At 34.1% G+C, this 26485-nt stretch overlaps 1 protein-coding gene and 1 long non-coding RNA gene across 2 annotated transcripts; one reads left to right on the top strand and one right to left on the bottom strand.

Annotated features, from left to right (window-relative positions):
- Positions 1 to 19540: 19540 nt before the first annotated feature.
- On the top strand, positions 19541 to 19933 carry LOC131009752 (uncharacterized). Its single transcript, XM_057937161.1, has one exon. The coding sequence runs from the start codon at positions 19541 to 19543 to the stop codon at positions 19931 to 19933; it is 393 nt and encodes a 130-aa protein (XP_057793144.1).
- A 1612-nt stretch (positions 19934 to 21545) lies between these two features.
- On the bottom strand, positions 21546 to 22408 carry LOC131010291 (uncharacterized). The gene is made up of 2 exons (XR_009096526.1): positions 22328 to 22408; positions 21546 to 21819 (listed from the first exon to the last, which is right to left on the bottom strand). It is a non-coding gene; the product is annotated as an uncharacterized LOC131010291 (long non-coding RNA).
- Positions 22409 to 26485: the final 4077 nt, after the last annotated feature.

The raw sequence follows: 26485 nt of genomic DNA, 5'->3' as shown, positions 1-26485 counted from the left end.
AATAGGAGATTCATATATATTCCCCCAAAAGTAGACAATTTAAAGGAGATAAGACTTGAGATTCCAACTACTGTGGAAGACGCGGCTTCTTCTGAAAAGTGGTCATAGTCACATTCTAATCTTGAAAACTACTTATGTTTTTTGAGGTAGCTTTTTTGTAATATTTGATTAAGAATTAAGAATTAATGGCATTGCCCATCCCCACATAAATCCTTTATTCTCTTTCTTTTCCCCAACCGACAATCTCAAACAAAACCAAATCTACTACAACTGCCCTCATTCACCGTACCTTGTAAAGCTCACCAATTTTTTTAAGCAAATAAACATCACTATTGAAGTGATCTCAGTTTTAGCTTTCTTCTCTTCATGATGGGGTGAGCACCAACATCACACACACTCAAGCTTTTTCAAACGTTCAACTCGTACGGCGGAGTCACACTTTCGACATAGGGGGTTTCAAAAAAATAAATCGATGAAATTAATAATTAAATAAATAAAAACTAAAAATAAAATAAACATAATTTTGCTATCCTATTTTTCATGTTAAGAAACATCTACATAATAGTTTCATTAGTAACATTCATAAATACATTCTTTTCGATATAAGGTACTAAGCAATTTTGGTGATGCTTCAGGTTCAACACTTGTAATAGGACCAATATTAATCGTTGAAGATGAACCATCCATAAAAAAGAGTGTGTGATTATAATATCGTTTCATTTCTTACTACTTTCTATGAATAGCAAATATATTTTTCAGTCAATCTAAAAAAAAGAAACAAAAATTGGCAGAGAAATAGAACTTAAAAACAAAATTCGTGACAACACTGAAAAATAAAAATAAAGAATATAGTAATAGAAAGAACTCATAAAATACATATGTAAAAATTATTATTTGTCTAAAATCCGAATGGCGAGGTTATCAATTATAAGACCATGCTTTGTCCATATTTTAATTATATTTTATTTTATTATTATTATTATTATTATTATTATTATTATTATTATTATTATTATTATTATTATTATGCAAGCTCAGATTGAATATTAACCATGAAGTAAATACAGTAAATACACGAAAATGGGCAAATTAACACCACAAACAATTGAGAGAGGGAAGAAACAAGAATGAGAAAATTTTCAGAGACTAGGGGGATTGAATGTTATATTATTTCCTGTTAAAAATTAGTATAGGAACTATATTTTTTATTTTTAATTAATATATATGTGAAATGATAAAAATGCCCCTAAAATTTTTGAAAAATCCCAGCGGGGTTCAGTGACCCCACAACCCCCCCCACTCTGGCTCCGCTAGTTGTACCCGACGAATTTTTAAAATATATGTTGAATTTATCAGTCGATTCGTATGTATCACAATTTTTTTTTTTGATAAATTATATAAGTAATTAAAGAAAAATTAAAGATCGCACAATGCATGACTAAAATCCAAAACCTCAGATCTTGGACATTAACTTTTTACTGGTAGGCCAATACACGCACACTCACATATTTATTTACATCTAGAATGAATTTGGAGTTTTTCTTCACTAAGTGATGGCTTACCTTGATAGTTGCACTAATTTGATATCCATGTGTGAATCCTTAAGAGAGTGTTTACTTGGCATGATTTAAAAGATGAATAATTGAGTATTTTTAGTATTTCATACAAGGATTGTTTCCACCATTTTAATGAGAAATGAATTACACAAAACTAAATTAAATAATACTCAATCCGTCCTATTACAAATGTCTCACTACGTTTGTGCATGGAAATTAAAAAATGTGTAGAAAATAGATAAGGTGAGGTTGGTAGAAATTGTTTAAATATTAGATATATAGAGAGAAAATTATTGCCAAAAAAGAAATGAGATATTTGTAATTGAACATTTGTAATGGGGCGGAGAGAGTAGAAGTTATCAAAGGTCTTGGAATATCCCAAAGTTCCAATCCATCAAAGTAAACAAGAAATTAACCTTACTACTTTGATATGTCAAGGTTAATCCTTAAAAATAAACGCCTCATAAATATTTCAATTTAGAAGATGTTTTGTTAAGTTTATCAGAGCTTACTCATGCAGTTGGCTCGAGCCAACCGATGCAAGGCCTTGCAACTCGGGGCCCAACTCATGCCAACGAGTTCGGCTCATTTGATGTAAATGTGGGGCACATACATTACACGCGCGAAACCTAAAAAAATTAAGATTTGAAAAAAAAAACGCAGCAACGATCATCAACGACTAAATGTCAATATATATATATATATATATATATATATATATATATATATATATATATATATATAGAGGGAGGGTCATGTGAGAATGATATATTTTTGTGACACCTAAGAATTAATCCTAGCCATCTAATTTGTGAATCTAACGACTGGATATGCTATTCACATTCAACCTATAAATATATGCTTAAAGGGTAATTATGTATTTCATCAATTCACCAAATCGGTTACTTTCCTTATTTCATGCAAATGATATCACATAATTATGGTATTTTACATGTTGGTCAAACAAACATATCTTTGAATCTAACCTACTAACTCACGAAAATATGATTGTGATTTTATCTTTTATTAATCAAAATTTCAAAGCCATTTAGAACATGTAACTTACGCATAGTTTTAACAATGTCTGACGAAGGTTAGTAATCGGTTGTTCATGTCTTAATTCCATCATCATTTGTTGCTTAATTATTTACGTGGATCTCAGTTTTCTTTTATATTCTTTAAATTGTTTTGTTTTCAACACTTGAATTGTAATGTTTTAATTCACTTTGAATGTTTTATGAGTTTGATTCACATAACAATTACTAAGTTTGATTTAAAAGTGAATTCCACTTCCATGTTCTTAGTAATCGGTTGTTCATGAGTTTGATTCACATAACAATGTTCTTAGTGTTCATGTGAATATAAAAGTGAATTCTGATTGTTCAGGCAACAAATGAGGATGAAAAGTTAAATCAGACTGAGTTTGATTCAAGTGTCGAACAACAAAAGTGAATTCTAATTGGATTAAATGTTTCATGAGTTTGATTCTTATTTTATGTAATTTTAAATACATTTATGGTCATTCGAATATTTTTATCGGCAAAGTTGTTCAATCACTGCGTATAGTTTTATTCAGCAAAACAATGAATGTAATTATTCATGTTGTTGTTGCTCATATTCATGTTATTCACACCCCAATCATATTCATGTTGTTCATTCGAACACAGTAAGAATCTCAAAATAGATTTATTCACATGAACAACATTCATGCCCATTCTGTCTATGTTCACATGTTTAAGTGTTGAACAATGGAACATATTAAAAAATTTCAACATATATTTATTCATAACCACATGTGAACAAATTAGAACAACCAACATGCATAAATTAGATTCCAATTGTCAAATGTAATAACGGGTCTTTGACCTATAGAAAAATGGCCTAAAACATAAAAATTGTTTAATGTCTAACACTTATTCATGAAAATTGAGTTGTATCATCCAAGCAAGACGTAGTTAGCATTGAAGTTTCTATTCTTGCACAACTCCAGATAATGTGCAGCCGCATATTTCAGCAGCTTCCCCCTCACATCATTGAACTCGCAACTCAAAATTGTGCCACAATATCTAACTCGCATACGGCTCATATGACGTGGAGACGATGACGACATTCCACACTTCCAACTTGTTGAACCATCTCCCATAAAAGTCTCCAAATGGCGCATGAGGTATAACCCTGTGAAAAATTAGGCATAGTAATGAAAAATCGATGTATATTGAAACATGAACAAATCTCGAATTAAACTCAGAGCAATATTTATATTCGTTTTTAGCCATGCATAATGATGAATATTTTTTCTTACGCTATATTCATCGAACATTATATACATGAACAATTCAAAATACTATTCAAACGTAATATATTCATAGCTATAGTAATCAACGAACAACTCCATAACATATTCATGTTTACACTAAATATTCACACAAGTACAACGCATATCCAAATTATATTCATGCACAAAATGAAACGAACAAATACTAGTATTTTTTTAAGCGCAAATACTGGTATATTTATACAACCAAAAAATCACTCATGAACAACTCACATGAATAAGGCTTGCTCGTATTCATAGTTATACTCCTAGCATATTCCAGACATGAACAACACAAGTTTATATTCAAACTCATTTTATTCATGGAAGAAAGAAGTCATGAACAAAGCAAACTCCAGATTTAAACCCATAATATTCATGTCAAATATCGAACATGAACAAATACTTTCATGAACAAAACATCTAAGCACATGAACAATAAAATATTCTTCTTACGACAATGGCCCGAATAAGCATTTTTCCCAGTGAAACCCGACACTGTCTGCATCTGCACAATTAATTAAAATATGTTCGTCGAAAAAATCCCCTTTAAATTAAAATATCTCTGCGGTAAACAATTCCTATTTACGTCGCCGGAAATCCACAAAATAATATTCAGAGAGGTGTAAAATACATACATTCATAGAAGATGAGTCGCCGGATGTTGGATCGACCAACCTTTGACCTCCGCGTCGATGAACAACGGCGTTCTAAGGATGAGTCGCCGGATGTTGGATCTTGGAAAAACTTCTTATTCCTCGATAATGGCGGACGAATTCTATGAGGAAGAAGGGGTAAATCTGCGTTTTAGAAGGGGCAAATCCCAATCAAGTTTTCACCTTAAGTCAACAGTAATTTAGGGATCTAAAATCTTGCCTTTTTTATTCACAAGAATAATTACTTATTAGCCCTTTTACACAAAATTCGGTTGTTACATTATGGTAGGTGATTTAATTTTTAATTATCATCTATTAATTAGAACCATTGGATTAACATTAATCAATGGTGTATGATTGTTCTTAGGTGTCACAAATTCCTAAATTCTCACTTGATACCAACCCTATATATATATATATATATATATATATATATATATATATATATAGGGGAAGACTAAAATAAGAACGCTTCTTAAAATATAAATTAGGAATCATTTTCAGCCCTTAGATCATCAAGATCTACGGTTGATTCATCACCTTGTTGGATAAATTCATGGTCCTGAGTTCGAATCCCAAAGGTAGCAAAAAATTATTTTTCGCAATTCGTACATTTATACAGTTTATTCATGCATGTTATGCATAAAATTCATGCAATTTTGCTGGTTCGCAATTCTTAAAATAAGAGTGGTTTATTGAATAACCGCTCCCTATATATATGTGTGTGTGTGTGTGTGCAATCTCATTAAAAAAAGTGAAATTAATTACGGATTTTTTGTAGAAATTGATTATTAGTATCTCATTAGTTAGAAATTAATTATTAGTATCTTATTTTAAAGTGATACCATTTTTTTTTTTCTGTCAATGAGACGTGCATGGCAAATCCACTAATTATTCAGTAATAATCCAGATTGATTCTATTGCATTGATACATGTTAGATTTTACTATCTCATTTTAATTTAATTTTGTTTATGTAATCTTGAATATCTTATATTTTTGCATTTCATGCTTTGCTATATAATTTATATCTTTAATATCTATGGATATTTTATACATTATACATTAGATCATTAGGAATAATAAAATACAAATGACAATTTTATTTTTACGCCTTTAACCTGATTAGCCCGATGGGCTAGCCCGAAACTCGAAAGTTTAGGGTTAGGGTTGAAGATTTACAACCCGAAAAAATCTTCAACCCGATTAGCTCGCACCCGACTAACCCGAAACCCGATAGGGCTAGCCCGAAAACCCGGTAGGCTGGCCCGATTGACATCCCTACGTATAAAGGTATGAATTGTGAAAAATATTTTTTAGCTACCTTTGGGATTCGAACTCAGGTCCATTAATCCATCCAACAGGATTACGGATTAACCGTAGATCTTGATGATCTAAGGGCTGAAAATGATTCTTATTTTATATCTTAAGAAATGCTCTTATTTTAGCCCTTCCATATATATATATGTCACAGCCCGCCCTAACTAAGGATAGTTAAGCCGAGTGATCTACGACTAGGGATGGGGTTAAAGAAGAAGGGGAAGAAAAGGGGCGTCATTTATAGCCGTAACACTTACTCATCTTAATAAAACTCGTCATTTTTATTCATGAATACTCAATTGAAAATAGTCTATGAAAGACAGCATAAAACTTAATTAATATCATTAATCAAGTTATACATCATATGAAACCATTCTCTTAAGACTCAAAGTATGACATAACATACTATAACATCAACAACATCTTGCAGCGGAAAGTAGCTAGACATATGTATGAAGACATATTCTAGACAGGTTAACTATTTATTAACAACCCTGGAGACTCCGCTCATTGCAGCACCATCATCACATCAGCTCAACCTGCACATTTAGAAAACATATGCAGGGCTGAGTACAAAAGCACTCAGTGGGCACGTATGCCTAGGTATAAAAATACATGCTTCAAAACTGTAAATTGTCATGCCATCATAAACAGTACAGCAAGGGAGTTTTTCGCTAAAAAGGCCCAAGCTTACTAAGTTCATTTGTGATTCTTAAAGTTCGACTGCAGTCTAAGTTCTCTTGTAATCTATCATATCTGGAACTGTGTGCCGGAGAGGTGGCCACCTCTCACGGTCACTTGACCGGCCAACCCGCTAGATGACTCACGGTCACTGGTGTACACTAACCCTGGCAGGATAGCTATCAACTGCTCAGGACCCGAATTCGATTGCATCATTGGCAAAGCCAAAGCAGATAGATATCATACTAAAATTTAAACATTTTATGGCAAGACAATACTTGAAATAACTTTAACTCAAAGATTTTGTCATGAAATAACTTGCTCAAATGTAGCATTAAACTCGTTTGATAGATATATAAAACTGAAATTAACAGTTAAATTATCTCATGCATTCATTCGTATAAGAGGCCTACGACACGCAGGGGATCTCTATATACGTATAGTAAAAGTAATGCCCACCTGATTGCAGTGTTTTGCTACTTAAGACAATGATTCTCTTTCCTTAGCGCGATAGGTTACTCAGACGCTTTTGTTTATTTGAACCTTTGATAACACGAAAACATGTGTTCGAGTGAATAATAGAAAAGATAACAACAAATGCAGTGAATCACTATTCACTCATTTCTCTAACTACCCATATTTCCTTTAACGACTATATCTAACTCATATGCAATCGTTCTTCCTTTATCAAAATATTTCATGTACCTTTGAGGATGTAGGAAATTCCATTTTATATTATTCATTTATTTATCTATTATAAATAAAGAATAATTCTATAAACATAAAACGTTTTCCTTTTCCCCATTTAATAATGCCAATCACCAATATATATATATACACATCAATAGCTCATTTATAATCTAAAAGTGATATTTTATCAACAATAAAACTTTAAAATCCTTAATAGGAATTATTTTGAATTATTTCCATCTCAACAAAACTGTATAGATTCAACTTCAACTAATAAACTGCTTTTACTCCGAACTCGTATGGAGTCGAATTTTATATCAATAGAAACCTCTTTGAGTCTAGTTTAATTGAAAAAAAAGTATGTTGAAAAACTCCAAGTAGTTTAAGAGATATAGCGATTTTCCCATCGCCTACCAGATTCGGCAGTTTCTGCCAACTGAAAGTCCAGATTTTTGAAAAAAAAGCAAACGTTACCGGAATAACCTCAAATTTTATATGAAGATAGCTAACACATATATCTTCATACAATAAAAATTTGAGAGCTAAATATCAACATATGGTTACTGAAATAATTAACCTAATCATCTGCCTCACGACAGTTTCAACAGATACGGGCAGTAGACTTCTCAAATTTTAAAAGGGTGGTAAACGAAGTTCAAATAACATGAAACTTTGTACAAATATTTACCACACTCCCATATATACCCCAGAAATTTCCCATAATATAATAGAAACGGGAATGCATCGAAATAAGGGCGTCAACTTACCCTTGTCCAAGTGAGCACTAATGGAAGTTGTTCGTAGGGGGTTTTCCGGTCGTCGTTCCGCGATGGTGTTTAGCCGCGAAGGTCTACGACTTAGTTTTCCTCGTGCGAGGTAGATCAGGCTACACAACGGTGGTTTCTCGATCCTTTTTCGTCGTAAGGATAGTGAGAAACGAAGGCCGTAAGTTGGCCGGTGGCTAAGTCGGGAATTCGACGTTGGCCGCCGAAGGATATTGCGGCCTTTGGTCAGGAAAATATAGAGAAGGCTTCGGCCTTTCGATTGTTGGGTTTGGTAGCCTGAAGATGGAGGAACGAGTACATGTTCTCGGTTCAGAGCCTAGTGGCCGGTCGGCGAAGAAACAGCCCGGCGAAGGGAGCTCACTTGAGCTCTTTCAAACAGAAAGGAGTATTTTCTGCTTTGGTGTTGTTCTGGGGTTTTGGGGTTTTTGGGTGATTCTAATGCTGCTGCGAGGGGCTCAATTTATAGGCAATGGAGCTGTGGTAGGTGGCAGCATAAGTGGAAATTTGAGCTGCCCCTTTTTGACAATTGTTGCCTTCTCTTATTGACAATTGCTGATTGTTGCTTTTTGACTAACATGAATATGTTTTTGAATTGGGAGGGGGATATGCTCCTAGCATGACCATATATGAAAATACCATTCCAGAAAACAAAGTGGAACATATTTTATTAGTGTTTGCATTCTCCTTTTTTCTCATGAAGTGGCTTTCAATTTACGTTTAATGCCCCATTTGTTGGTTAATCTAGCCAACCTTTTTTCTAGAACTTGCTACATTCAATTGTAGCTGATGGGAGTTGTTCTTGCAGGCAGCAGCTGTTGCACACACTCTATTCTGCAAGGTCTCAAACGTGTAGCTAAACCAATAATTTAATTATTGGTTTGATTCATGATTGAATATTAAATCGCAGCTCTGTATCTCTTATACAGACTTTTGCTGAAATAATATTATCTGAATAAAATAGTCACAATAAATAATTAAAAGAATTTTATAACTAATGCACATGTTTAATCTAATATATATTTAAAAGAGCGGGGCATTACAATATATATATATATATATATATATATATATATATATATATATATAGGGAGAAGATCCATGGAGAATGATAAATATTTTGAGAATAGAGAATGCGTTCGAATAAGTCTGAAATTTCGATGAATAAATCAATATATCGTATGAATAAGATTTTTGGCCATGGTTCGAATCCTGATATGGGCGAGATTTTCATTATTTTTACCATATTTACTGAATACATCTGTTCATTATTTATGTTGATCTATTCGTAAAATTTATAGGCTTATTCGTTATTTTTCATTCTCTCGAAAAATATAATTCTCTATGGATCCCTACCCTATATATATATATATATATATATATATATATATATATATATATATATATATATATATAGGGAGGGTTAAAATAAGTACACTTTTTAAGATATAAAATAAGAATCATTTTCAGCCCTTAGTCTTCAAGATCTACGGTTGATTCGTAACCCTGTTGGATGGATTTATGGTCCTGAGTTCGAATCCCAAAGGTAGCAAAAATTTATTTTTCACAATTCATACATTTATACAGTGAATTCATACGTGTTCTACATAAAATTCATACATTAAAAATTGCTCTTATTTATTTTAAGATGTGTTCTCACGGTAGCCCACCCATATATATATATATATATATATATATATATAGGGTTGGTATCAAGTGAGAATTTAGGAATTTGTGACACCTAAGAACAATCATACACCATTGATTAATGTTAACCCAATGGTTCTAATTAATAGATGATAATTAAAAATTAAATCACCTACCATAATGTAACAACCGAATTTTGTGTAAAAGGGCTAATAAGTAATTATTCTTGTGAATAAAAAAGGCAAGATTTTAGATCCCTAAATTACTGTTGACTTAAGGTGAAAACTTGATTGGGATTTGCCCCTTCTAAAACGCAGATTTACCCCTTCTTCCTCATAGAATTCGTCCGCCATTATCGAGGAATAAGAAGTTTTTCCATGATCCAACATCCGGCGACTCATCCTTAGAACGCCGTTGTTCATCGACGCGGAGGTCAAAGGTTGGTCGATCCAACATCCGGCGACTCATCTTCTATGAATGTATGTATTTTACACCTCTCTGAATATTATTTTGTGGATTTCCGGCGACGTAAATAGGAATTGTTTACCGCAGAGATATTTTAATTTAAAGGGGATTTTTTCGACGAACATATTTTAATTAATTGTGCAGATGCAGACAGTGTCGGGTTTCACTGGGAAAAATGCTTATTCGGGCCATTGTCGTAAGAAGAATATTTTATTGTTCATGTGCTTAGATGTTTTGTTCATGAAAGTATTTGTTCATGTTCGATATTTGACATGAATATTATGGGTTTAAATCTGGAGTTTGCTTTGTTCATGACTTCTTTCTTCCATGAATAAAATGAGTTTGAATATAAACTTGTGTTGTTCATGTCTGGAATATGCTAGGAGTATAACTATGAATACGAGCAAGCCTTATTCATGTGAGTTGTTCATGAGTGATTTTTTGGTTGTATAAATATACCAGTATTTGCGCTTAAAAAAATACTAGTATTTGTTCGTTTCATTTTGTGCATGAATATAATTTGGATATGCGTTGTACTTGTGTGAATATTTAGTGTAAACATGAATATGTTATGGAGTTGTTCGTTGATTACTATAGCTATGAATATATTACGTTTGAATAGTATTTTGAATTGTTCATGTATATAATGTTCGATGAATATAGCGTAAGAAAAAATATTCATCATTATGCATGGCTAAAAACGAATATAAATATTGCTCTGAGTTTAATTCGAGATTTGTTCATGTTTCAATATACATCGATTTTTCATTACTATGCCTAATTTTTCACAGGGTTATACCTCATGCGCCATTTGGAGACTTTTATGGGAGATGGTTCAACAAGTTGGAAGTGTGGAATGTCGTCATCGTCTCCACGTCATATGAGCCGTATGCGAGTTAGATATTGTGGCACAATTTTGAGTTGCGAGTTCAATGATGTGAGGGGGAAGCTGCTGAAATATGCGGCTGCACATTATCTGGAGTTGTGCAAGAATAGAAACTTCAATGCTAACTACGTCTTGCTTGGATGATACAACTCAATTTTCATGAATAAGTGTTAGACATTAAACAATTTTTATGTTTTAGGCCATTTTTCTATAGGTCAAAGACCCGTTATTACATTTGACAATTGGAATCTAATTTATGCATGTTGGTTGTTCTAATTTGTTCACATGTGGTTATGAATAAATATATGTTGAAATTTTTTAATATGTTCCATTGTTCAACACTTAAACATGTGAACATAGACAGAATGGGCATGAATGTTGTTCATGTGAATAAATCTATTTTGAGATTCTTACTGTGTTCGAATGAACAACATGAATATGATTGGGGTGTGAATAACATGAATATGAGCAACAACAACATGAATAATTACATTCATTGTTTTGCTGAATAAAACTATACGCAGTGATTGAACAACTTTGCCGATAAAAATATTCGAATGACCATAAATGTATTTAAAATTACATAAAATAAGAATCAAACTCATGAAACATTTAATCCAATTAGAATTCACTTTTGTTGTTCGACACTTGAATCAAACTCAGTCTGATTTAACTTTTCATCCTCATTTGTTGCCTGAACAATCAGAATTCACTTTTATATTCACATGAACACTAAGAACATTGTTATGTGAATCAAACTCATGAACAACCGATTACTAAGAACATGGAAGTGGAATTCACTTTTAAATCAAACTTAGTAATTGTTATGTGAATCAAACTCATAAAACATTCAAAGTGAATTAAAACATTACAATTCAAGTGTTGAAAACAAAACAATTTAAAGAATATAAAAGAAAACTGAGATCCACGTAAATAATTAAGCAACAAATGATGATGGAATTAAGACATGAACAACCGATTACTAACCTTCGTCAGACATTGTCGTCAGACATTGTTAAAACTATGCGTAAGTTACATGTTCTAAATGGCTTTGAAATTTTGATTAATAAAAGATAAAATCACAATCATATTTTCGTGAGTTAGTGGGTTAGATTCAAAGATATGTTTGTTTGACCAACATGTAAAATACCATAATTATGTGATATCATTTGCATGAAATAAGGAAAGTAACCGATTTGGTGAATTGATGAAATACATAATTACCCTTTAAGCATATATTTATAGGTTGAATGTGAATAGCATATCCAGTCGTTAGATTCACAAATTAGATGGCTAGGATTAATTCTTAGGTGTCACAAAAATATATCATTCTCACATGACCCTCCCTCTATATATATATATATATATATAGGGGTGGGCTGCCGTGAGAGCACATCTTAAAATAAGAAATAAGAGCAATTTTAAATGTATGAATTTTATGTAGAACACGTATGAATTCGCTGTATAAATAGGGATGTCAATGCAGGCCGAAACCCGTGGGCCGACCCGAATAACCCGACAAAATTATAGGGTTAGGGTTGAAAAATCGCATCCCGAAAAAACCTCCAGCCCGATTAGCCCGCACCCGACTAACCCGGAACCCGATAGGGCCAGCCCGAAAACCCGATGGGCAGGCCCGGTGGGCTGACGGAATTGTGATTGATGCATCCAGTTACAACTTCTGCTATGTTTAGATCTATGGTATTTGCTTAAAAATATATATATATATATATATATATATGGTTAGTATCATGTGAGAATTTAGAATTTTGTGACACCTAAGAATCATCTTAGACCCTTGATTATTGTTAATCTAACGAATGACATTAATAGATTATAGTTATACTCCCTCCGTCCGCCAAAATTATGTAAAATTGCTTGGGCACGAGATTTAATAAAATTGGTGAGAATTTTGATGTAGTGGAGAAAGGGTCCCACCACTTTATGAGATGTGTGGTTGAGATTGAATTTTGAGTGGGTTTTTTGTAAATAAAGAGTGTTAGTAAGGATAAAATATTAAAGAGGATGGTGAGACCATTTCCATAAAAGGAAAGTGACATAATCTTGGCGGACGCCAAATATAGTAATTTTTACATAATCTTGGCGGACGGAGGGAGTAATTTATATTACCATTTAATTTAGATTCTGCCGATTTGTGTGAATAAGGGTAGTTAGGGTATTACATTGAAGACAAATAACCGAGTGCAATTAAAGATTTGTGCATTTCCCTAATTTACCACGTTGACTAAATGGAAGATAAATCAATTGATGAGTGAATATAGCATCTTTCCATCGCCATTTTCACTTATTACCTTCTATCACTTTTGGGCTTCCATTACTGAGTAAAACCAAGGTGAGTAAAAGCTTGTTCATCTACGGTCAAGCAAGAGTTCAAGAGTTTCGGTCATTCAAGTCCGATGGAGTCTGCTGAACATCACCACCATCGAACAAGGTGAGCATCATATTCTTGTTTAATTTTTTTGTTTCATCTACTTTTTTGTTTTCATTGAGATTATGAGGAGTTCGATGAACACCCGCTGACCATCGCTACCATCGAACAAATATTAGATTTTTGTTTCGTCTGTGTATGTATTTCTTTTTCTTTTAATTGTAAAGCCTTTGAACAAACCTTTGATTTCCGGCAAAGCGACGAATATTTTTGAAAACCTTCGATTTTGTGTGATTTCCGGCGTGCATATTCCGACGACGAGTTTATTATGTGGTTTTCGGAGATCTTCTGTGAATTCCAACGAGTTTATTCTATCTATCTAGGTTTTCTCATTTTTTTTTTTATATTCGTCAAATCCCCATTATATTATGAGCAAGTTTATCTAATTATGAATAATATCATATTTTATTGTGTAGATGAGGACTGTGTCGGGGTTCATTGAAAAGAATACATCTGGACTTTTTGGTAACAAAAGTGATTTTTTTTTTTTTGAAAAAAAAAATTCTGGTTTGTTTGAATACTGAGATACTATTAGTACACCACTTTGAATGTTTCAAAAAAATCTACTCCTAGGGTTGTTCATGTTAATAGTTTTTATGTTCAATGTGTATAACATTGTTGTTCGCGTACTCATTACTGTTCATGTTGATGTTCAGTAGTTCATTAATTTTTTATTATTGTTCATCAGTTATGACTTTTATTCCATATGTATATAGTAAAGGAGATTGTTCATGTTGATGTTCATTTGACTTTTATACCATATGCGTGTACTAAAGTTGATTGTTCATGTAGATTTAAGCCTTGTTCATACCGATGTCAATTTGTTCATTAATATCTTATTGCTTTGTTCACGTGAGTATTATTCTTATATTAGCATATCCAGTTTATACTTAGATTTATTCATGAGTATTTTAATGCATTTATCGTAGATGATATTCATGTAACAAAAAATATTTACTAGGAAGTTAAATCTGATCAAATTACCTGCAAATGTGGTTGCTCATGAACATAATTTTTTTTTCCACGTAGTTGTTATATTTATTCATGAACATGGATTAATGATTTATATTTATACTTTTTTAATGATTATCACGCCCTTATATTAATGTTATATAATTTTATTATTTCATCTCAAACATTAGAGAAAGGTTCATCATCCAAGCATAGACGCTACACAAGAAAAGAGAAGGGAAATGGTATAGAAAAAATAGGTACGATTTAATAAGAGTGCATTCATAATTGCATATCGTTAAATGTATACTGAATATGTTGTGATATTCACATGAATGACAGTCAATGAACTCCCAAAGCTTGTTCAAAATGTGGAAGGAAACGACAAGGTAACCATTGGTAGAGGGAAACACAAACCAATACCGAAGAATCCAAATGATATAAAATGCAAACGCATGGGGTGTAGGCCAGAGAAGCAGACAATGTTGATGGTGGCAAGTTTTCGAAGTTGAACACAAGAACTACTCTGGGGGCTCTGTACGATAGCTTAGCTTTGATTGTTGAATATGTGGAAAACATACATGAACAAAAAATATGTTCTTGATTGGAAAATGTATGTTCATAATTTAATACGGTCATGAATAAAAGTTAAGGTCAAAACTGTTCAAACCAAAAACTAAGGTAATGAGTAAATGTTCATTCGTTTTATTCATGTGAAAACATACATGAACAATGCGGTCATTAATGAACAACACACATGAATGTGACATTATGTTCACACGAACAACATACATTGAACATGACAATATTCATGTGAACAAGCCCTATCAACATTCAAGCTTTATTCATGTGAAAACATACAAGTTCAGAAAACATGTTCATTGATTGAAAAATGCATGTTCATAATATAATACAGTCATGAATAATTATATATATATATATATATATATATAATACAGTCATGAATAAAATGTAATGTCAAAATTGTTCTTTCCTCTCAAAAAAAAATGTCAAAATTGTTCAAACCACAAAAAAATGTAATGAATAAAACTTAAAACATTGTTCATGAGAGATAAATATATATGAAAGTATGATGGCTTATGAATAGTGGATATGGAATTCAAGAAGCATAAAACTCGAACAAGAAGATTGAGTGATAATGGGATAGGGAATAATGATAACACTGAATCTCCAGTCGTGATAATGGAATGCATGATAGTTGGGTAATCAAAGATATGTTTGTTTGACCAAAATCTAAAATACCATAATTATGGGATACTATTTGCATGAAATAAGGAAAGTAACAGATTGTGTGAATTGAGGAAATACATAATTACCCTTTAACGCCAAATTTAAAGGTTGAAAGTGTATTAATCTGTCAGCCGTTGGATTCACAAAATGAATGGCTAGGATTAGTTCTTAGGTGTCACAAAAATATATCATTCTCACACGATCCTCTTTCTATATATATATATATATACATATATATATATAGAGGGAGGGTCATGTGAGAATGATATATTTTTGTGACACCTAAGAATTAATCCTAGCCATCTAATTTGTGAATCTAACGACTGGATATGCTATTCACATTCAACCTATAAATATATGCTTAAAGGGTAATTATGTATTTCATCAATTCACCAAATCGGTTACTTTCCTTATTTCATGCAAATGATATCACATAATTATGGTATTTTACATGTTGGTCAAACAAACATATCTTTGAATCTAACCCACTAACTCACGAAAATATGATTGTGATTTTATCTTTTATTAATCAAAATTTCAAAGCCATTTAGAACATGTAACTTACGCATAGTTTTAACAATGTCTGACGAAGGTTAGTAATCGGTTGTTCATGTCTTAATTCCATCATCATTTGTTGCTTAATTATTTACGTGGATCTCAGTTTTCTTTTATATTCTTTAAATTGTTTTGTTTTCAACACTTGAATTGTAATGTTTTAATTCACTTTGAATGTTTTATGAGTTTGATTCACATAACAATTACTAAGTTTGATTTAAAAGTGAATTCCACTTCCATGTTCTTAGTAATCGGTTGTTCATGAGTTTGATTCACATAACAATGTTCTTAGTGTTCATGTGAATATAAAAGTGAATTCTGATTGTTCAGGCAACAAATGAGGATGAAAAGTTAAATCAGACTGAGTTTGATTCAAGTGTCGAACAACAAAAGTGAATTCTAATTGGATTAAATGTTTCATGAGTTTGATTCTTATTTTATGTAATTTTAAATACATTTATGGTCATTCGAATATTTTTATCGGCAAAGTTGTTCAATCACTGCGTATAGTTTTATTCAGCAAAACAATGAATGTAATTATTCATGTTGTTGTTGCTCATATTCATGTTATTCACACCCCAATCATATTCATGTTGTTCATTCGAACACAGTAAGAATCTCAAAATAGATTTATTCACATGAACAACATTCATGCCCATTCTGTCTATGTTCACATGTTTAAGTGTTGAACAATGGAACATATTAAAAAATTTCAACATATATTTATTCATAACCACATGTGAACAAATTAGAACAACCAACATGCATAAATTAGATTCCAATTGTCAAATGTAATAACGGGTCTTTGACCTATAGAAAAATGGCCTAAAACATAAAAATTGTTTAATGTCTAACACTTATTCATGAAAATTGAGTTGTATCATCCAAGCAAGACGTAGTTAGCATTGAAGTTTCTATTCTTGCACAACTCCAGATAATGTGCAGCCGCATATTTCAGCAGCTTCCCCCTCACATCATTGAACTCGCAACTCAAAATTGTGCCACAATATCTAACTCGCATACGGCTCATATGACGTGGAGACGATGACGACATTCCACACTTCCAACTTGTTGAACCATCTCCCATAAAAGTCTCCAAATGGCGCATGAGGTATAACCCTGTGAAAAATTAGGCATAGTAATGAAAAATCGATGTATATTGAAACATGAACAAATCTCGAATTAAACTCAGAGCAATATTTATATTCGTTTTTAGCCATGCATAATGATGAATATTTTTTCTTACGCTATATTCATCGAACATTATATACATGAACAATTCAAAATACTATTCAAACGTAATATATTCATAGCTATAGTAATCAACGAACAACTCCATAACATATTCATGTTTACACTAAATATTCACACAAGTACAACGCATATCCAAATTATATTCATGCACAAAATGAAACGAACAAATACTAGTATTTTTTTTAAGCGCAAATACTGGTATATTTATACAACCAAAAAATCACTCATGAACAACTCACATGAATAAGGCTTGCTCGTATTCATAGTTATACTCCTAGCATATTCCAGACATGAACAACACAAGTTTATATTCAAACTCATTTTATTCATGGAAGAAAGAAGTCATGAACAAAGCAAACTCCAGATTTAAACCCATAATATTCATGTCAAATATCGAACATGAACAAATACTTTCATGAACAAAACATCTAATCACATGAACAATAAAATATTCTTCTTACGACAATGGCCCGAATAAGCATTTTTCCCAGTGAAACCCGACACTGTCTGCATCTGCACAATTAATTAAAATATGTTCGTCGAAAAAATCCCCTTTAAATTAAAATATCTCTGCGGTAAACAATTCCTATTTACGTCGCCGGAAATCCACAAAATAATATTCAGAGAGGTGTAAAATACATACATTCATAGAAGATGAGTCGCCGGATGTTGGATCGACCAACCTTTGACCTCCGCGTCGATGAACAACGGCGTTCTAAGGATGAGTCGCCGGATGTTGGATCTTGGAAAAACTTCTTATTCCTCGATAATGGCGGACGAATTCTATGAGGAAGAAGGGGTAAATCTGCGTTTTAGAAGGGGCAAATCCCAATCAAGTTTTCACCTTAAGTCAACAGTAATTTAGGGATCTAAAATCTTGCCTTTTTTATTCACAAGAATAATTACTTATTAGCCCTTTTACACAAAATTCGGTTGTTACATTATGGTAGGTGATTTAATTTTTAATTATCATCTATTAATTAGAACCATTGGATTAACATTAATCAATGGTGTATGATTGTTCTTAGGTGTCACAAATTCCTAAATTCTCACTTGATACCAACCCTATATATATATATATATATATATATATATATATATATATATATATATTTAAGCCATATCTACCACACACTTTTTTTCACATCAATTTTATTCATTTCTCAACCATTTTTTCTTCGATTTTTATTCCCTTTCTCAAAATGGCTTAACTTTCTTCTTCTTCATCCGACGGGGAGTCAGAGAGAGTAGCATAAATGATTGTCATGGCATAAAAGGTTGTCAAAGAAGTTTGTAAGAACAAGCACCCCAAATAGCTATCTCCAACAGAAGTTTCGTGTACCGCAATCGTGAGGCCGCCCATCAGTAGCTTCTTCAAGATTATTTCAACTACGATCCGGTGTACGACTCATCCTTTTTCAAACGTTGTTTTCAGATGAAGAATGAGTTGTTTTATGCATTGTTGATGGTGTCCAATGGGTGGATTCTTACTTTTAAATAGGGCACGATGCTAGCCTACGGACTAGGACTCGCTTATGCCGTTGCAAAATGTATGGTGGCTATTCGTCAACTAGCCACCAATTTTTATGCGGATACTTTTGACGAGTATCTGAAGATTATGGACACTACAGACAGACTATGCCTCAAGAAGTTCTACAAAACAATTATCAAGGCATGTAACACCAAATATCTCTAGCGGCCTACATCGGACGACATCACACGCTTATTTCAAATGCACGAGCAACAACATGACTTTCTCGGGATGCTTGGGATCATGGATTACATACATTGGACTTGGAAGAATTTGATAAAGACGTGGCATGATGCATTTTACATGAAGTGATCAAATAGAGTCAACCTTGATTCTTGAGGCAATTGCATTCATCGATTTGTGGATTTGGCATGCCTTCTTTGGTGTTGTCGGATCAAACAATGACATAATGTTCTTAACCAATTGTCTCTGTTTGCTGACATTTTGGACGAAACAACATCGTCGGTGATATTTGAAGCAAATCGACGTTACTATCAGATGGACTACTACTTGTGTGATGACATTTATCGCCAACATTTGTCAAGAGCCCACCAATGGCGATGAACGAGAAAGATGTGAGGTTCAAGAAGATGCAAAATGCTACACAAAAGGATGTTCAACAAGTCTTCGGATTACTTCCAGCTTGGTGGGGAGTCATCAGAGGTGCTACCCGCCCTTTGTATATTGAGCATCTCAGAGAGATCATGATGGCAAGTATCATCATGCACAACATGATTATGGAGAATGAAGGAGAATGTGCTCTGAACTGGAGAGATGCCGATTTGGGAAACGGGGCGTATAGCAGTGGCTTATCTGATGCTCACCGATCACTCGCACCTAGCTTCAAAGATTATTTGGCGAGAAATTCAATTCTCAGAGATAGGCGAATGGCTACACAACTTCAACAAGATTTGATCGAGCACATTTGGGCACGTTCGGACCTCTAGGACTGAAATAATTATTTATATGTTTATTTTAATTTATGTTTAGTTTTTAAAATTTATGTATGTTTCTTTGATACGCTTAATGCAATTGCATTATACTTCAATTAATGTATTTTTTCTAAATTTAAATTAAATCAAAATTCCAAAAATCAAAACTAATTAATATGAGTCAACATGATGAGCCAACCCAATGCAGCACTTGACTCAAAAGTGGTCCCGGAGCATGAATGAGTCAAGTATTGACTCACCAATGTGGATGCTCTAAACTCTTTAAAACAACTTATAAGCTCTAAAAATAAGCTCAAAGAGCTTATAAGCTCCTCAAAAAATTAAGTTCATCTACCCCAATTTATTTTTTCAAATACCTTCTCAAGTTCATTTCTCATTGATTTTCTTTTTCTAACAAAAATTTTCTCTCTGTAACTAAAATTCTCTATCTAGCTTATTATTATAAGCTCAATTACTCAAATACTTTGACAACTTATAAGCCTTTAAAAAATTACTCCATCCATCCCGTGAAGTTTGAGCAATTTTTTTTCAGCACGGGTTTTAAGGAGTTAGTATTTTGTAAGTTAAGTGTATTATGTGAAAAAGTGAAAAGGTGAATAAAGGAGAAAACTTTTGTCATATAAGGAAAGTGCTCAAGCTTCGCGGGACAATCCGAAAAAGAATACTTCTTAAGTTTCGCGAGACGGAGGGAGTACATTTTATAAACTCCAATAATTTATAAGCTTTTTAAAATAAATTTAGCCAAACACTCTCTTAGTCTGGCTACTAGTACTAAGTTAGAAACAAATGTTCATTTAGTTTGGTGGGCGGGGTTGGATATTCCACATACTCATTTACATTCGAAATGAAACTAGTTTTTCTTTATTAAGCAATCTACATAGTAGCACTAAGAGAGTGTTTGGCTAAGCTTATTTTAGAGAGCTTATAAGCTTTGGGAGCTTATAAGATGTAGTTTCTTAAGATCTTATAAGTTAAAGTGTTTGGATAATTGAACTTATAAGCTAAAAGAGAATTTTTAGTTATAGAGAGAAATTTTTGGTTAGACTGAGAAAATCGAAAAAAGATGAAATTATAATGATATATAATGAAAATAAAAAAATCATAGTTGAATTATTTTTGTAAAATGAGTGTTTCTTAAAACAAAATGAGAAAATAAGTTGGGATTGAAGAACTTATTTTTTGGGGAGCTTATAAGCTATAAGAACTTATTTTGTCAAATAATTTAAAGGAGCTTATAAGCTGTTTCAAAGAGCTTATAAGCTGAGTCAAACACCCTCTAACTTTGCATCCATGTATATACCCTTACATGTTTGAGTTTTGTCAGACTATACTAAGTTAAAAGAAATGTTCGTTTAGCTTGTCTATTAGTTGAGTAGAGTAAGAACACATAATTATTTACATTTACATCGGATATCGAAGAGCAAATATTGCATACAAGTTTTATTATTTTGTCGATGTTTGAAACTGTTCGCAACAAATTTTATTATTGTCACAGCCCGCCCTAACTAAGGATAGTTAAGCCGAGTGATCTACGACTAGGGATGGGGTTAAAGAAGAAGGGGAAGAAAAGGGGCGTCATTTATAGCCGTAAAACTTACTCATCTTAATAAAACTCGTCATTTTTATTCATGAATACTCAATTGAAAATAGTCTATGAAAGACAGCATAAAACTTAATTAATATCATTAATCAAGTTATACATCATATGAAACCATTCTCTTAAGACTCAAAGTATGACATAACATACTATAACATCAACAACATCTTGCAGCGGAAAGTAGCCAGACATATGTATGAAGACATATTCTAGACAGGTTAACTATTTATTAACAACCCTGGAAACTCCGCTCATTGCAGCACCATCATCACATCAGCTCAACCTGCACATTTAGAAAACATATGCAGGACTGAGTACAAAAGCACTCAGTGGGCACGTATGCCTAGGTATAAAATACATGCTTAAAGACTGTAAACTGTCATGCCATCATAAATAGTACAGCAAGGGGGTTTTTCGCTAAAAAGGCCCAAGCTTACTAAATTCATTTGTGATTCTTAAGGTTCGTCTGCAGACTAAGTTCTCTTGTAATCTATCATATCTGAAGCTATGTGCCGGAGAGGTGGCCACCTCTCACGGTCACTTGACCGGCCAACCCGCTAGATGACTCACGGTCACTGGTGTACACTAGCCCTGGCAGGATAGCTATCAACTGCTCAGGACCCGAATTCGATTGCATCATTGGCAAAGCCAAAGCAGATAGATATCATACTAAAATTTAAACATTTTATGGCAAGACAATATTTGAAATAACTTCAATTAATTTAGTCATGAAATAACTTGCTTGAACGTAACATTTAAACTCATTTGATATATATGAAAGTAATGCCCACCTGGATAGGCAAAGCCTGAAGATCATACACATATAACTTGTCTTGGGAAAACAACGCTAATCCCCTTGGTCCACAAAGCCTACAAGAAATTCTATTCTTAATAGGTCTCCTTAATCTTTTCTTAAGTCATAGAGGACGTGCTAGACATTCTTTGATTCATCACGCCGAGTTCTCAAAATTTAATAATAAAGATTGAAAACTAATTTTCTTGAGTCAAGGACACCAACAATATCCTTACTCGATTTTCTTAAATAATTGGAATTATAAATAAAATCAATTAAATCATAAATACTTTTATTGCAAAATATAATGCAATATCATGTCATGCTTAGCATATAATAAGTAATTTACTTATAATATGCACATAATAATAATTTAATATGATTATGCAAATCATTCTTTAAATTAATTAATTAAACTAATTATAAAGTCTAATTAATATAAGAAGGCAGCCCATTTTAATTAAATGGTGATAGCCCAAACTTAAACATATGCAGCCCATCTTTTAATAAAATCAGAGGCCCAACATAATTAAATAAACATGAGCCCAACTGAATTAAATCAAGAGCCCAGGCAATTTAATTAAAAATCGGCCCATCATAGGCCCAACCTCAAACCCAACTCTCAAGCCCAACAACCCAAACCTAGCTTTTCTTTTCTTCCTTTCCTCCCTCACGCCTGCGCCTCTTCTCTCACGCTGAAACTCTCTCTGCTTCGGTTCCTCGCTTCTTCCCTCATCTCACGCCGCCGCCAAAGCTTGCCGGAGCAACAGCGACGGCCGCTGACGACGCTCGGATCTCCCTCCTCAGGTCGACGGCACCAAGGCCGCCGGCTATCACCCCTCTTCTCACTCAAACAGAAACCCGCTCTCTCTCGGCTCACATAGATCCGCCGTTGCCTCCTGAAAATGCAGCGGACGACGGCAGCGGCTTCACGCCACCACCACCGGCGTCCTAGCCCCCAACTCTCTCTCTCCTTCTCCATCTTCGGTCGGGCAGCAGCAGAAGAAACGGACTGCCGCCGCACCTCCCTCTGTTAACAAATCCGGAGGGCGCGGTCAGTGGCTCCACGCCTCGCCGCCTCATCTCCCTCCCCTTCGCGCAATTCCGGCCGCCTTCCTTCTGGAACTCCGGCGAACGACAGCTATAAGCCGCGCCGCCCTCACCTCCGGCAACCGCAGCGATGCCACGGCCGCCGCCCTCTTCCCCTGCCTAATTCAGCCATCACCGCCGATTCCCAGCCCTCAAGCTCTCTCTCTCTCTCCCACTTACTCGGCCAGACTGACAGCAGCCGCTTCACGCCACTACAGCCGTCTGCCGGCTCACAGCCAAACGCTCCTTCCCTGACTTGACTCGACAGCCGACGGCAGTAGCTTCGCCCCGCCGTCGCCGCTCACCACCATCTCAGCCCCGATTTAAAAGCAAACAAGCTCAAGACTCTGACTTTTCTCTCATTTGACACTTTGATATAAACACTTGCGTGTATGCACAGAATATGTATGCATATATATAATATGAATGTCATTTTTCAAAAGTTTGAATGTGTTGTTGTGTATATATCGAATTTGTACATGATTTGGACAAGTTTGAAGCTTGATGCACGATGTATGAACAGAGGTAAGCAGAGAATAGCAGGTGATTACCTTGTGAGAAATTTCAGTGAATATTTGATCCTACTTGCTTGTTGGAAAGGAGAATGGGCTAGACGGATGTTCTTGGCTGAACTTGAGCTCTTTGAAGGAGTATATGTTGAGATTGGTGACTTGTGATTTATTGAGAAGAGTGGGAACATGACTTAAATTTTTGCAGGAGGCGTGCGTGTTGGGGAATTTGATTGACTCCAGCATGGGTTGGTGAATAGGGCAGCTGCGATTGGGTGAATAAGGGGGCAGCTGTGATTGCTTGTTTTTAGCTGACTTTTGGGCTAAAAACATGGCGTAAGGCTGACTTTGGGGCTGAAAATGGGGCATTTGATTGCCTCTGCCAAGCATGGCATAAAACACGAATTTTGGGCTGCTTGAATAGGTGTAGGGCGACTGATGGGAGGTATGAGTGTAAGTGAGTTGAGTGAGGATTGATAATTAAAATCCCTCAGGACTGAATTATTGGAACTGTAATAATTCCTCAGGGTTTGCTAATTAAAAGCTCGTAAAAATGCTTGAATGCTAAATTAAATAAATATGCAATGCATATAAACTTAATAACTAAATTTACAAATGCTTTTGTAAATTATTTTTGTTGGAATTAAAATAAATTCTTTTTCTCAATCCGACGTGAATCATCTTAAATCTAAGTTTAAAATTATTCTAAACTTAATATAAATGGGTGGGGTGTTACATCCCTCCCTCCTTATAAAAATTCCGTCCTCGGAATTGCATATCTGGTATTCTTGCTTGGGATACTGATCATTTGTTTTATTCATCTCTTTTGTGGCCTTTTCCATCCTGTGATGGTTCCACTACATGACGAGAACAATATTATTGCCTCGTAAAACTTGAACCTTGTGATCAAGTATCTGGGCGGTTGGGGGGTGGTTAGGGGTAGGGTAGGTTTAAATATTTTAGGATATTAACCCGTTAGTCGTTAAATATCTCGTTTCGTCTCGTTTTAACGACTAACTACCCATACTCTTCGTTACTCGCCCTCTCAGCTCCTACTCACTTTCATTACACTCGTAATTCTATATAAATATAGAAAACGCAGGCTCGTTCTCGAAATTCTGATAAACGAGCTCGGTTCATTTATCGAGAAATCCCAGTTTACTATTCACTCGTCGTCCAAAAATAAAAACTTTCATTATTGGACTCGTATAAAAAAAAAAAACTAAGAATATTTCTCGATGACATGCACGTAAGATTTTGAAAGTCGACAAAAAGACGAAATAGCAGTATTTTATTATTCATCGTCAAAAAGTCAAAATTTTCAAAAACGTCTTAACGGTCTCAGATCTCACTTCCGAGTTCACCGTTCTCATTCAAATAATTATCATATCTCCATTGGACCTTATCCAATGCAATCGACTTATTACTCAATTGCCGAATTTTATGATCTAGCATCATCTGAGGTCTCTCTTCATAACTGAAGTCTGGTTCTAAGATCATTTATTCTTAGTAAACCACATGGTTTGCGTCGAAATGTATATATATCCTCTCAATTGTGACACGTGAAACACGTTATGCACATTTCCAAAGCTAGGTGGCAAAGCCAACCTATACGCTATTGGATCTATCTTTTGCAATATCTCGTAAGGACTTATAACTCTGGGTCTAAGCTGTCCTTTAACTCCAATCTATTCATCCCCTTTGAGGGTGAAACCTTCAAGAAAAACTTTGTCTCCTATCTCGAAACTTTGTCTCACATCTTATAGGCAAACTCAATTAGTGGCAACACATTCTCCCGATTTACTCATCTATCAAGGATAGTAGTTCTTATCATATCTTCTATCGTCTGCTATGCTAAAATTTATCCTTGTACCCAACTCTTTCTGTAACTCATCCAAAAACGTGATGAATTTTTTTTTTTTTTTTGAGGTGATCTACACCGGTACTCAATGCAATCTTATAATGTCACGAACATACAATTGTGCTAACTTATCTGGTCCATACGCGAATAGGATCGGTATGAAATGTGCAGATTTTGTTAGTCGATCTACAATCACCCAAATTGCTGTATTTCCTCTTTGACTTTTCGGTAAAGCTATCACAAAATCCATCGCTATGTGATCCCATTTCCACTCGGGAATCTCCAACGATTTTAACTTCCCATAGGGTCGTTGGTGTAACGCTTTCACTTGCTGACAAGCTAAGCATCGCTCTACAAACGAAGCTATGTCTCATTTCATTCTGTCCCACAAAAATCTATTTTTCACAACCTGATACATCTTTGTGCCTCCTGGGTGAGCGGTGTAAGGCGTGTCATGAGTCTCACTCATGATCGTATTCTTAAGTTCATCATCGCGGGAAATGCATATTCTTCCCTCAAATAAGATAGCATTGTCTGATGCTTTTTGGTAACTCTTGAGATCTCATGCTCTTATCCTTTCTCGTAACTTGTTCATTGTCTCATCTTTCCTTGTGCTTCAATCACCATTTTTCTCAAACTAGGCATCGTCGCAACAATACTCGCTATCGTCCCTGGTGGTTTTATCATCTCTATCCTC

Source organism: Salvia miltiorrhiza, chromosome 2, assembly GCF_028751815.1.
Source record: "Salvia miltiorrhiza cultivar Shanhuang (shh) chromosome 2, IMPLAD_Smil_shh, whole genome shotgun sequence".
Classification (NCBI taxonomy): domain Eukaryota; kingdom Viridiplantae; phylum Streptophyta; class Magnoliopsida; order Lamiales; family Lamiaceae; genus Salvia; species Salvia miltiorrhiza.
This window is presented reverse-complemented; position numbering and strand designations above follow the sequence as displayed.

Bases quoted from the DNA above. Each gene is read 5' to 3' on its own strand.
- LOC131009752 (XM_057937161.1), top strand. From the start codon at position 19,541: ATGGCGATGAACGAGAAAGATGTGAGGTTCAAGAAGATGCAAAATGCT.